Genomic DNA, 17997 nt, shown 5'->3' on the forward strand with positions numbered 1-17997 from the left:
TTGTGCTCTTTCATTCTTTGAAAAATCATGATGCTTTTCAGAAATTTTTGGGAAATTATTCTGGAAAATTACCTATGCATGGGTGACAAAAGTTCCATTTTCTTCAACTATTGTTTTCTATATTTGATAAAGGACAAAAAAAAAAGACACAGGAAAGGAAATTTAATGAGCCACTGTCAGCCCCAATACACTATGCTAAAACTTCTTTAACATAACAGAGGAAGTGAAGCCATATACAGGTAAGTATTTCTTTCTACTAATAAATCTTACATTAAGAAACCCTGCAAAACATTATATAAAGGAATTTAGTAGGTAAAGAAATATATGGAGGTTTTAAAAACCCACCTGGACACATTCCTGTGCAACTTGATTAGCGTGAACCTGCTTTAGCAGGGAGGTTGGACTAGATCATCTCTAGAGATCCCTTCCAAGCCCCAGCATTCTGTGATTCCGTGGATACAAACTGCTTTGCAAGTAATTATGAAATTTTTAACCAATAGTACCACAACAGCTACTGTTTGACTAATTCCAAGACTGATAGAAACCACCACAGCCATCGTAGTGTGAAACCAAAATTGCTTCAGTACAGTCTTCTAAATATATTTATGTGCAGGCTCCAAAAGCTTAACACAAACACAATTTGGCCTAGCTCACTGTATTTGTACACTCTTGTTCCTCACACATAAGCAGATGAAAACAGTAATAGCAAAGACAGCGGAACGATGTTGCTCCTAGTATTTACTCTGTTCTTTTTCTCTCACACCACACCTCCCAATATCCCATTTTTTCCCCTCCTCCATGATATATACCACATCGATTCATTAACCAGCTCCTGAGTCATCATCTTACAGCTCAATATGTGACAGAAGAGAGAACAATTCAGAAGCCAGGCTGACATTCAGCCTCAGAGTTGATAGCTAGACAGGGGAAAGCACTTTGTCTTCTAACTCTAATCCATTGCACAGACTTAAATTTATAGAATATCTCTCCATTGCTCTCTCCCAAAGTTGAAATCTACTATTTCTAGTTTTGGAAAGAAAAATTACTTTTATTTTTATTAGTACCTACGTCATCTACCATGTTATTAAAGTCAAAGATAAGAACTTTAATAAGCCTTATCTCTCTCCCATTCCAACAGGACAGGACACTTAACACTGACGGATATGAAATACAACAAGAAATCTCATTTTGAGACAGCCAGACACCACAGTCATAGTTCAGAGACAGCAACAGCTAATGAAGCTCAACTGGCTTTTGCTAAAACGCAGCACAGGGCAAAGGCTGAGTCATGTATCACGTTCTCCGCTAAAAGAACAAAAACTTTGTACAATATCTCCATTTTAATTAAACATTTTCTCTGGACAGACGGGTAAAAACAGCTGCTTGGGTAATGTTCAAAACAAATTTCTGAGCTGGACACTTTATTAATCACTTATAATCCTGTGAGTTAGAAAAATGTCATCTCTACGTGCAGTGTTTTCTCAATATTGGACTGGTGCCACCAAACTAGGAAGCACATAATCTTTAAATCAACAAACTACCAACACTTTGAGCAGTAAGCTCAGAAAGGAAGACATTTGCTTGGGGAGAAGGGGAGGAAGGCAAAGGGAGAGCAGGAAAACAATACTACCCTGCACCTGCAGAAGCAGTGAAATTAGGAAACAAAATAAAAGGAGGTTTAAGAAAGATCTCAAAGAGAACTGAAGAAAAAAAAAATCAGGATTTAACAAGAAGTTGTCATGCAGGATTTCTTAATCTACAGTTGTATGGAAAGTGTTCTTCCTCACACCTTTACCGTGTCTCTGTACTAGACTCTTCTTTGGTCCTCTTGAAATCTTCCCTTAAAAACCTTGCTTATAACTCTACAGCTGGTACCATTTCATCAACTGATCACACTAATCAAGCCTTTCACAAATCAGCTAAAAGAAGCTCTGGCAGGGGGAGTGGACTAGATGATGTTTCGAGGTCCCTTCTAACCCTTAAGATTCTGTGATTCTGTGAACATACAGCCCTCATGTCCTATTTGCTTACTCTCCAGCCTAACAGCAGCAACAGCCTTCCCTACGTTAAGGCAAATCCAACCTAGTTGATGCTAATAATGTGAGCAGAGACCTCTATAAAGACATCCACAGACATTTCACTATCCACCTTCATATCTGTCACCGGAGTATTACGTTGTGACAATGACAAAACACTTGAAAAGAGAATACCTGTTACATTGTTTGAGCTGTTAAAGGTTTACCTGTTACAACTCTGGTTCTTCATGCTCTCCCTCCTCTTATTTACCCTATTGCCTTATTTAATTTTACTTGGGCCTACATGGTGAGCAGACCATTTTATTTTATTCTGTGCTTAGGCTATGCTGATCAATAAGGCTTTTATCTAAGAGAAAAATTTGTAGGTAGCAATATAAATACACAACAAAACCAAAGTATTTAACAGTATGATAGCACCTGACAAGATTTATATTTAGAAAGTTGATTTGAAGAGTAAAGACCAAGTGTGAAACATTCTCCACAGAAAGAAGTCACAGCAAAACTGAATTCCAGGGAAAAAGCATTAATATACAAATTGATTTAGTTGACAGTACTAGGAATTACCTCACACACAGATGTCAATACTTATAATTATTTCACACAAAGTAGGAGATCTTAAATTCTAACACAAATTACTGCATTTAATAGAAGTGGTTTACGAAGGATTTAACTTTACACTGAGTGTCCATGAGAAGTTTCTGTACCCACTAGAGGGAGCTACTGATGTATTACAGAGTCAGTAACACTTTAACAGCTGATAAACTATTTCATAAATTGATCCAACAGTTTTAAAACTTCAGGCTACACCAAAATACATATGTGAAATTAAAGTTTCAGTCATTCTGAAAACCTATTCTACTAATTAACAAAAGGAAGAGAAAATATATCCAGAAGCGTTACTCTGAAATTCATTACAGAATTGAAAAAAGAAACCAATAACCTATATTTTAAAGTGGAAGAGTTGTCTGATACTTACTCACTCAACACAACATGTTTTTCAAGGCATTTAATCAATAGTTTGCTGTCTCCATGATGAAAGTGAAGAGGTGGAAGTTTCACATCATCTTTCAGACAGAACACCAAATAAGACCATCCCATGCCTTCTTTGTTTTGTTTGATTGATTTCAGATCTGCCAAACTGAACAGGAACGACCACTTGCTTTCTCCATTTGTATGAGTTGTAGCATCTTGAAAACAAAATAACCACATTAGTTTGACTTCAAGTGTTGGCAATTACAAATGCACTGTATCTGTCACCAATTCTAAAAACCAATCACAAACCCCAGCATTGATTCTGATGATGAAAGGTGTACTGTAACGACTGCAACTGCCATTTTTGCATTTCTTTGTGCCTCCTTGTCTCTACAGACTTCCAGAACAATGAGCAAGACCATCAGATTGCTCTGCTAAAGTTGTGCCTGTAGGTTAGACCAGTGATCCAGCAGTTACATGAACTACTGCTGTATCAAATTCCAGCAGCAAGATGAATCCCACCAGCATCTCCATCAGGTAGTACTACTTACTCAAACTAAATGTGATACATATTACAATGCCGCATGTTATATATTGCACACAGTATTAGTACTTGTGTTGGAAGACTGCTACCAAAGTAAGGGAGAAGGAACTGAAAACCTCCCCATCCCTCTCTCCCATACTGTGCAAGCACATATATGCACTCTGTGCAAGAGTGTGTAAATTCAAAAGGATGAAATTTTACTTTACCAGAGGACACACAATTGCCTGCATGCCTGGAGGGAATCTGGCACAACCTCTTGGCCCACCCCCATCAAATTAGAGCAAGCAGAAATAAGTGAGAAATGACAAAGAGACTAATCCAAATCAGTAGTGCTCACTGACACTCACTTTGGATGAAGATGCCTTCTGACACGTGAAGATGTAATAAATCAGCCTTTGCCTGACAGAGATGTCAGGTTTAGCACTAAAAAGCTCCTCTGAAACCCTATGTACCAGCAGCAAAGATTGTGCTTTACCCAAAAAACAGTCACAATCATAAGTTAAGACTCTGCACTCATATATGACATAAATGATGACATGATGAAATAAGCACAATGGTCACCAGTTATAGGCTGAGACATAATACAAGGAAAATACAAAGAAAAATCAGAGAAAAACAAAACATTGCTTGAGAATCACTGCTTTCTGCTTCACTTTTTTGAAAAAAAACCCAAAACGCTACTGAGACACTATATTAAGAATAATGTAGCTAAAACTTCTTTTGTCAAAGTAAAAAAAGACCATATTAAAAAGACCCATGTACCACATAACTGTACATTCCATCTCCCCCTGCTGTTGCAGTATGGAAAGGCACTTCAGTAAACCACATTTTTTCATTTTCCTTTCTAACATGACATCCAGTTCAAATTTCATTTGTTTGAAAGAATGCAAGAGCTCAGCACAGATAAAACTGTTACATCACCTAATGATCAGCACGGAAAGAGAGTAGCTTCACTTTATTTTCAACAAAATTCTCTAGCAATTTAAAGAAAAAAAAAAATTGGAAGCACACAGTTGCAATTTCATTGTGAATTTTTTTCCACACGCAGAGATTCATCTCTTACCACAAAACAACTCCCAGCTTTTCAATTCCTAATAAAATTGATTCTACTGTATCTAAAAGGTAATTCTTCAGTTACAAGTTTCTACAAAGAAAAAACAAAACAAAACAAAACATCTCCTACTTCTGTTTTAAGTACCTCCATTTGAATGAGGTTTCTTTTTAAAGGAGACTGTGGTGACCATGTCCCATTCTGCTTCATAACTGCTCGGACGGTCTACTCCTCGGGAACATTTTTCTTTAGGAGTTTGAGTCCACTCCACAACAGAACTGGAATCCTGAGGAGGAAAAAAAATAGAAAAAGATGATTACCAAAAAACACAAGGCACGAAAACAGAACTAGTTTCTCACATTCAACAAGCAGAATAAGTATCTTCATTTTCACAGATTAAGGAGTCTATAATATTTTAAGAAATGTAAACAGTTCAACATAGGTAATTTGGACCTATGACTAAGACAAGAGGTTCTACTTAATAACTCCAACATGGTACTAAAATATCCTAGCCTCTCTTGTAGAATCTACCAACATAATAAACTTGCTATTTAAACGTAAAACTTGAGTATTTCTTCTTTAATACGGCTTAAATACCACAAATCACTACACCTTGGAACCCTCACACAGTTCTATTTTTATTTTGCATTACAGCAGTACCTCTACATTTTGAGACCAATTATGAAGAGCGAATCGCAAGACTACACAGTAGACAGAGAGGTCTGGTGACAATGATACACTGAAACTCATTTGTTCTTTACTATTCCTCTATATAGTCCCCTTTTATATACAAACAAAAGAAAAACAAAATACAGTCACCTACAAATACATCCCAATAACCTGAACTGGGCGCACAGATACAATTCTTATGTGTAGCTATTAATACCAATGATAACAACATAAATAGGTTTTGCTTCCCTTTCTGGAGAAACAAAATGAAGAACACTGTTAACTCACAAACATACCTTTCCAGCACAGAGTATATTAGAAGTATCCAAAGTATCATCTAGTGGTCTCCAGTCTATTATTACTTCATTTTCCTACAATACAATCATGAAAAAAAATCAATACTATGCAACAAAACACATATTACCCTATTTATTCATAGTATGATTATGGTTCAACTCAACATATACACATAAATTATGCAGACTATGTCAAACATGATGCAATGTCTGTTCATTTACAAAATCTTATAAAGACATTGAAGACTTTCCAAACACGTTATGTGCTTTGCCAAAAAATACATAGTTTCTGTAACTGTCCTATGCAAATACCTTTTCTATGACACGTAGTACTCCTGATACGAAGCTGTCCTGGTCATCATTTTTTCCACACGATGGATGAATGAAAACATCTTCTTGCTCATATACTACCTATAAAAAAAGGGGTAAATTAAATAAAGAGTTTAAGATTGATTCTCTCCCCGATAGTATTCATTACCATTTTGATTCACCTTTGTAAGGTGAACACTTTTTACCTTGTTATGGGTTTTGTGGAACTTGTTAAACTTACTCTCTGAGCAATATGCCACCTATAATTACGGTGACAGTAAATCACAAAAAATACATTAAACTCCTAGGTTTGTTTGTTTTTTTAAATCAGTAGGCAGATGTTCATATGGAAATACTACACAGCTTTTAAAACACTAAAAGGCTTTTCCCCACTCGCCATTTAAGCATGTTGAAATTATCTCAATTAAAAACAGACAGTCAAATGTACAAAAGATGAACTCCACAAAAAACAAGAAACTGCAGCCTTAGACTAAATCATGTCCCAGTCCTACAATGAGGGTGAACCACAAAGGTCCCATTCCAAAGGCAGAATATGCAACAGTCAGACAAGAGAGGCCACGTAACTTTTCTACTTCAGCATGTACAGAATTCTACACAGTATTCTGATCATGCCCTTAAAGAAAATCAGGGAATTCTTGTCTGTCAGAATTCTGCAGGTCCTTCAAAGCTACATGTTATACATACTCTTTAAAAGCTCTATAAACAATGTAAATTGATTTTATTTTAAACAGTTCTCTAAAGAGTGAAAAGTCCCTAAAATACAAAAACTAGATTTTGAGGATGTGAAATATATCTCATAGTAACGGTATTTTTTTTATAATCATGTTATTTTTCAAATCAAGCAGCAAACATTGCCTTAGGAAAAACCTGTTTTTAACAATTCTTAACTAACCGCAGATGTACTACATTTCTTTGGTACTACAATATCAGTATCTCTTTTTCTCAACTTACTTGTTTGTCAGGTTTTTTAAAATGATCACATTTGCAATCAGGTCAGTAAACTAAAAGTTTAGGTGTGTACTCTTAACTAGCCAGACAAGAATATTGAGCTCTAAAACAGCAATAAACTTCAGCTAATTTGTCCCTTCTGTTGTAGACTTGCTAATAAAATTTCTGTTCACTTTATACAAACCAGAAATTTCTGAAGTGTCCTGTATAATCACAGAAAGGTCATTTGGAAGAAATCTCTACAGGTCACTTAGTATAATCTCCTTCTTGAAGGAACATTAACATCTAGTTACTTTTCAAGTATTGGAAGCCCTCTTTTCTCTTCTTTATTACTGATTTTTTTCTCTTTTCTATCAAGAAGTATCCTCCCTTTATTTCTACCAAATATCCATTTTTTAATTCAGTCCCCATTTAAACAAGGCACCTTTAGAATCGATTTAAATTTTACCTTCTAGCTATTTGGTCCTGATCTACCATTACAACTAGTCAGAAGTATGAACCAAAGTGATAGCTATGCCAAAAAAAAAATACTTGTATCAGAAGTATACTGCTAGAAGTGCATTTCTGTCAACAATGTTAGTAAGTATCACAAAGCACATCTCAATCTAGAAGGTATGCAATCTAATAATTGTTTTTATTATTTTCTATCCATAATCTTTCAGAAAGACAAATGTTTCCTTTCACGTAAGGAAATGTGTTCCCAATATCACAGTTGTCACACAACTGAAAAAATTCTACAAAGAGATGTGTCTTCTTAACAGATCTAGCTCCCTGCCCCATGCTCTACCAAAACAAGTGGTAAAGCAATAACATGGTCAGAAGTTCAGAGGGTTTCTATAAAACGGAGGATTTGTCACAATGCAGGTTACTTCCCTCTTACTGTTACTCAAGAGAAAAACTCCACGTTTGAAAGGACAGAAGGCCAAGCTGTTGGGATTTATTCTTACCCAGTAACAGGCTCAGGCTTATATTTATTTTTGTCAAATGTTCTCTAGTATTTTGTAATTGGGTTTAAAAAGTTCTTTTTTTTCAGATCATTGAAGAAAAAAAATGTTGAATCATACCTAGATGGAAGTCTAGAAGATGTAATAATGTAACTAATTTGAAGAGAGACACAGCATTCATCTTACAAAAGATTATCTAGGAAGTGCTTTGATAGCTCATCCTGCTGCAAAACATTTTGGAAATTACTATCTTTGAACTACCCGAGATCTCAAACTGTTCTGTTCAGCAGTACTTTGTAAAAAACCATAACTGAATTTGAGTAAGTTGATTTTGAGAGTATGATTTTATAGTGGTAGTACCTGAAGATTAGCTACACTGGGTGTCTACATTTCACATTATGTTCCTAGCAAGCTCGAAATTCAAAAATGCTACTAAGTATTTGTACAGCACCTAAGAGTAAGGTATAGTTTGTAACATGTTTTTGTTTTCTGGTGTTACAGCACTGGAAACCTATTAGAGAATTCAAAGAAAGTAACATTCAATTACACTTAAAAGTAATAAGCACTGTGTACCAAACTGCAAGACAGTATACCAACAGATACCTTTGAATAAAAACCCATCCATCAGTAGGGTTTTTATAGGTAAGTCTTTATAGGCAGGCTGATATAACACTATGTAGCTCAACTCTACACATCACATGGCTCACAAAGCTGCTTGCTCAGCGCCTCAGCAGCCCAACAGTGAAGCAAACACCTGGTCAATCAGCACCCATGGGCCTGTTGAGCAGTCAGGAAAACAAACACTTCCAAACTAGGCAACAGCAGCATATGCTGTGACTTGCCTAAGCAGAAGGTTACTACAGAACATGCAGGACGGGTATCTTGAAATAAGATGTGGAAGAAGATATAGGAAATGTTGGAGGACGATCACAAGCATCATTAAAACACTAAGAACTTGTGTTAGGCGTGCACATAAAATAAATGTACTGAGATTCTGGTATGTATAGAAACTATAGAGGGAATGAGATAAGAGCAAGGAAGGTTAATGAGAATGTTGCCCCTTATTAGTAATTAAAGTCACCAAAATCCCCCAAACCTGATCAAAACTTGCATCAGTATTACCTGTCAACACCCTCTGCATAGGAAAGCAACCCAATCTCCTGTAAACCTTGGTAACTTTTTGCCTTCAATGACAGAGGTCTGTGGTCTAGAAAGGCCTCATTATCCACTGTGTGAAAGAATTCAGCAGTTTTAAAGAATTTGATCTGTTTGGTTAGTCAATTATCCTTGTATTATGAAACAAGAAAACATGCTATTAGCTCCTTTGGTTTTGTACTAGTCATTATTTCATATATTTCACCATGATCTCTTTTTCAAAGGTGAGAAGAAAGTAAAGGTCAAACTGTCTTTCATTATCTTTTCATATATCCCATGTAGGAGTACAGGCTGGCAAATGAACTCTTAAGAGAGTAGTGTAGGTGAAACGGACCTGGGGGTGCCAGTGGACAGCAGGATGAGCATGAGCCAGCAATGTGCCCTTGTGGCCAAGAAGGCCAATGGCATCCTGGGTTGTATGAGAAGGTGTGTGGGCAGTAGGTCAAGAGAGGTTCTCCTCCCCCTCTACTCTGCCCTCCTCAGACTGCTTCTGGAATATTGTGTCCAGTTCTGGGCTCCTCAGTTCAAGAAGGACAGCAAGCTGCTGAAGAGAGTTCAGCACAGGGCCATAAATATGATGAAGGGAGTGCAACATCTCCCTTATGATGAAAGGCTGAGGGAGCTGGGGCTCTTTAGCTGGGAGGAGACTGAGGAGTAACCTCATTAATGTTTACAAATACATAAAGGGTGGGTGTCAGGAAGATGCAACCAGGCTCTCCTCAATGATGGCCAAGCATAGGACAAGGGTCAATGGGTACAAGCTGGAACATAAGAGGTTCCAAAGAAACATAAGGAAAGACGTCTTCACTTTGAGGGTGATGGAGCACTGGAACAGGCTGCCCAGATGTTGAGGGTTGTTGAGTCTCCTTGTCTGGAGACATTCAAAACCCAACTGGATGAGTTCCTGTGTGACCTACTCTAGGTTGTCCTGCTCTGGCAGGGAGGTTGGACTAGATGATCTTGCATGTCCCTTCCAATCCTTAAGATTCTGTGATTCATATGATTGCAGTCATTACTCTTCCTCTAAGTCTACACAACATCAATAAGCCCACAATGAAAAAAAAAAAACCAAACAACTTCATGTTAATAAGTACACACTACAGGCAACTACATAGGTCAACATGTCCCTAGGACTTTAATCAAAACCTAAAGGTATTCCTCACCCCAATATTATGGTCCTTTCACTCATCCATCCAGTAAGATATCTGTGGTCTGCACAGTCAACCCATTGGTGATGGAAATAGAACTTCTGGGAAGAAAATCAGCATATGTAACTTAGAGGCTTGAGGCCAAAAAAGTTGTCCAGTCATGAAAGGCCCAACTACAGATTTAAACAACGGTTGTTTTGTTTCCTTCTGTATCCATCTGCAAAAATCTGTTGAACTCTCCACGGACAAGTACCTTCCTGAGGTTTACATGTTACCACATACATGAAAGTCAGACCCTGCTGGTCCCATAACAAAAACACAAAGGAAAAAGAACAGAAGAGTGTTTGCCAAAAGCACACATCAGCATGACCAAAGCAAATGAAGACGCAACATGACAGGAACTAAACAACTTTGAAAATTATTTTTAACAAATTTTATTTCTGTCTTGTAGGCATATATGTATCAGAACTAATCAAAAGTTTTCACACAACTTAACAGCTTAAAGCTAGTTCTGTGCAAAACAGCTTCCAGATTTACCCATCTTGCAGTATCCTTAAATTCCTCAAATGCTTCAAATCATGACTACCTAAAGAAACTCCAAACTGTAAAAGCACCGAGTTGGGAATTTTTTTTCTATAATGAAATGATGAAGAAATACAAGTTTGTATTATTTGTCATTTTTTAATAATTTTAAAATCTTAAGTTTTAAATAATACATATCTGAGAAGTTCATAAGCCTTTGCTGTTTGTCTAACAAGTCCACACTGTCTGTAAAATCAGATAATCATGGCCCAAAATCCAGGAAAGCTGTGTGAAGCAATAGTTGTCTACCCACTTGCTCTATGATAAAAAAGAGGGAAGCAGCAGGATGTAGGCCTAGTTTACGTGTCATAGCATATGCTAGTTAAGGTTCTGGAAAACTGTACAAGTATTTATATTCCATGTCCATCAGAAAATAACTTTATGAAGTCCCACCAGTGTCCCATGTTCTGAGAAATAAATTCTATAACTCTTAATACTGTAAGGAAACAGCATGGACAGTTTGTATCTCTAGCTTATTGTACTGCTTACAATGAGCAGTCAACAGTCAAAGTTTGTATCTTTTTATTGCCATGAACATATAAAAGCAGATGGTCTGAAGCATATCAAATCAACAACTACAATATATGCCAGAACAGAAGCAAACTTTTGGGATTAAATGCTTGCCATCTGATGGCAATTTACATCCCTGTGCTACTAGCTAGTGAAAGACAGCAACACTGCACACCAAAAGACAATAAGCTGCAACAATTAAGTAGAGCTAAGGTCTGGGGCTACCACAGAGCAGAAAACCATGTATCATCCATGTATCTCTCACCCTTCCTATACTAGGCAGCTAAGGACCAACTGGGCTGATGTCACATGCAGCAATGGTTCATACCTTATAGTCTTGCTCCAACTTTTATCACACACCAAAAACCCAACAAAGGTAGGCCATTAGAGAGAACAGAGAAGCACTTCAACTCTCCTAGCTAGTTAACTACTCCCACCTCTCAAATACTTCATACTTGCTCACTGTGTTCTCATCCAACTCTCCTTTTCTGCCAGAGTACAGCTCAGGGCCAGTGTTGCTCTGCCAAGATGCCATCCAGTTTCTCCTGACTGACACAGCTTGCAGCACTTGTACAGTTAATCAACCACTGCTCAGGAGACATTAAGTAATTATGGCACCGTGCAAAATATGATTCTAACAACTTTTTAATAGCAGTTGCTTCATTTTTGCCTCATATCAAAGAATTAGGTAAAGGACCTCACTGTGAATTCAACAGCAGCAAGCAAGCATGTTCATAAAGCAAGTGGCTGAGTAACAATGTCTGAATGCTCTACAGACTACAAATTAAGGAAAAGTATATCTGTCTGCAAAAGCAAACAAGCGCAGCAGCTGTGCAGCATCTTATTTCCAGATTATGACAGAAGGTAAATAGAACAAAAGATGCAACACAGTAAGTAAGGCAACAAGTACAGGCTAATAAAACTAATGCAATTTAGGCAAGAGTAGTCCTGAGAGACCTTACAAGCACAAAACAAAATATCTTAGTTTAGAGCTGTGCGTTAAGTTAGAAGAAATAGAACTCAGTTTAAAAAAATGCATTATGCGGCTTTCATCTCCATCTCCCTCTTTGGAATAGCTGAGTTTTCCCCAGAGATTATTCACACATCCACTGCTAAACTGTCACAAGGCACACCAAAGTACAATACCAATAGTACTACATCAATACTCTGCTTTCAATAACCAGATACCAACACATTCCAGTGCTTTGCAAAGCATCAATTTAACATTACTTGACCAACGTCATCTTCTGCTCCACAGAAGATATGCTACAACTTCTGGCATTTGAGTTTTAATAAAAGTACGAAGACATAATCTTATATGTCTTTTCTTTATGAATCTATGGCTCAACTATTTTCCTAAGACAGTAAGACTTCACACCCTGTTAGTCCTAAAAAAGTAAAAGTCTTATAAACACCAAGTTTCTAAGCAACGGGGAACAAAAAAATCCCACAAATATTGTTCATGTTATGACAAATATGAGACAGCTAACACCAAGAATCTCGCACTGTAAGAAAGGTTTCCCGCTTGACAATAGTTAAGTTTTTCAAGTTTTGCCTTAGATACAAGGAGGATTTCTTGAATCACAAAGTGTTTCTGCTAGTTATGCAACTATAGTGAAGTATCAGTGAAAATACAAATCTATTCAGGGTAACGAAATCTTGAGGTAGTGACACAATGCTTCTACTGTGAACACTCTGCAAGAGAAATCCTTAATGAATAGAAAACAGAAAGAACATGAAGAAATTTCAGAATTACCAGTGAAATGCTTTATATCCAAGCATAATGAAACCTTAAGGAAATTCAAAACCAGCAAAGACAAGTAAAGGCTCTGTTCACAAAGAAAACCTATGAAGTACAACGTGTTCAGAAAGGATTGTAACTCTGTATATAGTAAATGATAAAATTTTAAAAAGTCATAATTAAGATTTTCAATCAAGTGCTTAATAAAACAGCACAATGATGCATAGTACAGGAGCCTCTGTACCCCTAAATTTAACTAATAGAAAGTGCAGCAAGACACTGCCTACATCACAGAACATAGACAGACAGATAGATATAAATAAAATAATATGCTATGTTTATGCCATCAAGCTACCCAAAGGATGCAAAGCTCATTTTAACAGATTACATTTTAAATCTATTTGCTGGTTTTAGCTATCAAAAAATCTGAAATCTCAGCAACTAGAAAAAACTACCCCACTTCCCAATACTGCAGCATTTACAACATCACTGTTTAGTAGTTTTTATGCATTTAGTAGTTTTTACTGTTTTAACTTTAAAAGCAAGGGCATAGGCAAGTGAAAAATCACTTCTATGAGAGTCCATGTGTCAATTGGTAACATGAGAAGATCTAAGCCCACATGCTGAAGATGCTCTGAACTCCAAGAGCATAAACCAAAAATCGTTACTGTCTTTAGACAGCCTGTAATAACAGAGGAAGTTTGCACTTCTCCGCAGACAGAGCTTTTTACCTCACTTTCTAACATAGTTTTCTATCATAAGGGTGAGCCCAGAGTCAGTTCTCTGAAATATGGAAAACAAACTGTTGTTTGCCAAGCAACAAAAAGAGATAAAATATACCTGCTTTCATGCATAAAGTCAAAAGCACTGACAGCAAAAGACCTTACTGCCAAGTTACTTGCAGAAAACACTGGCAATTCTAAGAAAGGGCAAAAAACTGAAGCTCACACTGTTCTAGGGCAGATGGTCATAAATAAAGAATGAGTCACAACTCCAGAACTCAACAGCATTAATCTAAGTTTTCCCATAAGAGGAAAAAAACCTGAAAATATGTTTCTGAGATATGAAACAGTAAAAAATTACAAACAGGACAAAAATCCAAGTAGTACCTACAGTTACATGAGATGACCGAATTTATAATTTGTATCCCATTAGTGTATGGAGCAGAAACCAGAGACAATATGAAATAGCAGAGTTGTGAATCCACTGATATTAATGATTCCTGGGAAATAGAAAACATTTTAAAAAAACAAAAAGGACAGAGGAGGAAGGCAAACAGTGCAAAAATATTATAGAAACCACAACCTTATATGGTTTGCTGAAACAAGATTTCATGAAAGCTGAGGCAACACAGGCTATCCCAGCTGCTTATTATATTGCCATGTGCATTCCATGGGAATTACTTTCTGTAATACTTTGCAGAAAGTAAGAGAGACCTTAAAATGCATTACTTTCATAGGATAAAATCTGCCAAATGAGACTAAAGTACCCCACAAACTAATATCTACCACTCTTTCAGAAATTTACCACCTGAAACACCTCATTACAATACTGTACAGCCAAAAGGAAAAGTCTAATTAATTTAGGACACCCATAGCTTGGAAACACAAAAAAGGGCAAAATGCCTTAAGTGAGAATGCTGGGTCTATACCAACTTACACCGTTTATTTTACCTGGAGTGAAGTTTCACTAGTTTGTGAGCCCTTCCAACATCCTGCTGCTATCCAAAGGAACAACTGTAACGAGCTTCCTACACCAATAGAAAACTAATGCAGACCAAAATAAGCACACAGAGGCTTATATATTATTTCAGCTTGCTAAATCAAATCAGAGAGATCAGATGAGTACAGTATCCAAGCAAGCAGAAGTGCAACACACAGGTAGGGAGATTTAGAGAAGGATGGAACTGCTCCTACAAGAGCAGTGAAACCTCAAACCAGCCCAGCCACTTCATGAAGTCTCAGAAAACACAACTGTCATTTTTCCTTCCATATCAAGAGAACACAGCAAAGAACATTACTGAATTAGAAGTTGTGTTAACAAATTGCATTAGTTTTGTGGACATGGAATAACTGAAACAGAGTTTTGTAACATCTTAGATATTTACTGTCAGGAAAACAAGACCTTTTTTTTAAAAAATGAACAACAAATACATAGCAAATTTACAAAGGACTAATCCACAATAGTCCCAGTCTCTCATAGAAACTATGACAATACAGTTTGCTTGCAGGAGAACCTTCCTGAAGGTGACTGTTATAAAAATCTACACGGAGAAAAAAAAAAAAGCTGCAAAATTAAAATATTTACCAACATCCAATAAACCACGGGATTGATTTAAAAATGGACAAAATCAGATGAGTAACTTCTCTCTGTATACATAAAAACTAGATGTGCATAGATCCTGGAGAACAGTATGGCTACCTTGACATTTGCAGCACCTAACAGCAAAGTACTTCAAAATAAAGCTGTAATAGCTCCATCTAACCAAACTGCCAACTCCATCAGATCTAGTTGGAATGAATACAGCAAAATGGCACAAGCAAGAGCTCTACTAAATTTCCTACTAGCTAAATGCACTGCTCTGCACCCTGTGAGAAGCAAATATATGGCTAATTACAAATGATGCCTTATGCGGAGTTGAAATACTCATTTGCTACCATATGCTGGAAAAGTGACACTGAAGACACTGAACACTCTAACCTCAGATATGTACAGTCAGATATTATGCTGAGATTTCAAATCCTAAATAAAGGATCCACGTGCTCAGAAGTGCAGCATTGCAAAGTAGCACTTTCAGATGACAGAGTGCGAGAATAAAAATGTTTCTACAACAAAACCATGCAGACATCACTTGGATCTGTTGCTGAGGAAAAGGGAGATGGAGAGGGCTGTCAATACCTTCCCTACTGTGACCTCAAACCAGGACAGACATTCAAATTCCTTGCCATGCTCAAAAGTTTTATTCAAGAATACAAGGCAAGTCTCGGCGGCATGTAAAAATCTTGACTGAATTATCCGACTGACAAGGCTCTACATCCACCCTGGAGCTGGTATTCTCATGCTACCAGCGCGCAGGCCAGTAGCCAGCCCAGTAAAGTCTACGAGCAATTCTGGGACATGCGGCCACGTAGACGAAACAAGTCTCGTTCTTCAACCTCAACCTCAGAGCCTGCTCTGCGGAAGCCAAGCCGCGGCCCCAGGCTGCCCACCCCGAGCGGAGAGCGGCCTCTTCCCACAGCGGGGCTAGCTGTCGCCGCAGCCCGGGGGTGAGCTGGGGCTGTGCGAGGCGCGGGCCGGGCCGGGCCGGGGGGCAGGCGCTGCGACGAACCACCGCACCCCGGACTGGGCCCGAGTCCCGCCCTCGCCCCATGCAGAGACCCTACGACCTCGTGCTACCGCCAGGCCCACCCGAGGGCGCGACGGCCCGTGTCCGTACGGATGGGACCGGGCCCCGCGCAGAAACCCTGCACCGGCGCACTGCGGGGAGAACAGGCCCCCGGCGGCAGCGCAAGGGCCTGGCTGCCCCTTCCTGCGGTTCCCACCAACCCCAGAGCCGGACACAGCAAGGCTCCTGAGCAGAGACGACGGCAGCCACCGCCCCCCGCGCAAGACTGGGAGCAGGGACCAGGAGCGGGACCTGGGCCCAGCCCGCAGCCGTTACCTTGCCGCTCGGAGGCGCCGCCATGTTGCCTACGAGTGTTTATGATGACGTTGCGCTCTTCACGTGCTTCCCCAGCGCCCCACAACAAGCCCCGTCGGCCCCTCGGCGGCCGGCAGGCGGCGCAGGCGCACTGGGACGGGGGAAGGCGGCGGGGGAAGGCGGCGGGGGAAGGCGGCGGGGGAAGGCGGCGGGGGAAGGCGGCGGGGGAAGGCGGCGGGGGAAGGCGGCGGGGGAAGGCGGCGGGGGAAGGCGGCGGGGGAAGGCGGCGGGGGAAGGCGGCGGGGGAAGGCGCCGCGGCCCGCCTCCCTCCCCCGCCAGGAGGAGAAAATGGTGGGTCTGTTTGTTATCTCTCTTTGCCCCAGAGTCTGCGCTCCTTTTTCCTTAGTCTTTTCACTTTTTTGGAATCCCTCGCACTGGCCGGTGCGCAGCCGCGCCGAAGCGGGCTGGCCTGTGGGCCCGTCCCTGGCACACCCTTATCTGGACGTCAGGCTGCCTGTTATCCCACTGCATAGGATGGAAGGACAGTTGTGAGGGTGAGGGGCAGCGAGGGACGTGGCCGGAAGGGAACGTGTATCTAGTAGCGCCCTACGGAGAAGCCGCCGCCCCTGTAGTAGGGTCGCGCTGTCTGGGGAGCAGCCGGCTGCCACAGCCATGAGGGGATAGGAACCCAGCCAGGGAGCAGAAAAGAGGGGACATGTCTTCTCTTGAAACTTTTTCTGAGTCACCTGAGATTGTAATTGCAAGTTGAGAGCCCTTGAAAATGTGATATAAAACATATGTCTTACTCTCCTTATTTTCTTTCTCTTCCTGATGCTGCAGGAAATACTGAGCCATAGGCACCATGAAGCTGTAAAAGCTGGTGAAACATACACCACTTCCAAGGTGATAGCTTTCAATACATTCATATTTATCACGGGATAAAACCAAATCTTGATTACAATCTCATCACTGTTTGCATATACGCAACACTCATACGTGTACAGTTTTACTGCGCCTAAAAGAGTTCTGCACATGTCAACAGGTTTTGATTGCTTTTCTTTACCTGGAAAAGTACATAAGGCATGGTATTACTTTAAAAAAAAACAGTTTTCACTTAATATCTGAAACATTCGAGTCTGCTGAGGGTCATAAATAAAAATTTTAAGGTATTTGTTTAAGCTATTTGTTGCATTACCACACCTTATCGCAAATATCTCCAAGTATTGTTTATTTGAGACAGGTGAATGAGACGCTGACAGGGAAGTAATCTGTTACTCTAAAAAGGCAAAGGTAATTGGTTTGGGGTTTTTTTGTCTGTCATAACATGGCATTACAATTTCCTTCTCACTTCTCTTAATTGGGTAGATTAACACTCATACTGCACTTTTTACCATAGAAAACCAGATTTGCAGTTCTCAAGACCAATACTGA

At 39.3% G+C, this 17997-nt stretch overlaps 1 protein-coding gene across 1 annotated transcript in view; it reads right to left on the bottom strand.

Annotated features, from left to right (window-relative positions):
• Positions 1 to 16665, bottom strand: part of TBC1D15 (TBC1 domain family member 15) — a 34826-nt gene extending 18161 nt beyond the window's left edge. Inside the window, exons 1-5 of the mRNA XM_062016227.1 lie at positions 16588 to 16665; positions 5881 to 5979; positions 5569 to 5643; positions 4751 to 4889; positions 3013 to 3223 (exon numbers count right to left, since the gene is read on the bottom strand). Of these exons, the coding sequence (XP_061872211.1) occupies positions 3013 to 3223; positions 4751 to 4889; positions 5569 to 5643; positions 5881 to 5979; positions 16588 to 16611 (548 nt within the window). The 5' untranslated portion in view covers positions 16612 to 16665. The remainder of the gene's footprint in view (positions 1 to 3012; positions 3224 to 4750; positions 4890 to 5568; positions 5644 to 5880; positions 5980 to 16587) is intronic.
• Positions 16666 to 17997: the final 1332 nt, after the last annotated feature.

This window comes from Colius striatus, chromosome 1 (genome assembly GCF_028858725.1).
Source record: "Colius striatus isolate bColStr4 chromosome 1, bColStr4.1.hap1, whole genome shotgun sequence".
Taxonomy (NCBI): domain Eukaryota; kingdom Metazoa; phylum Chordata; class Aves; order Coliiformes; family Coliidae; genus Colius; species Colius striatus.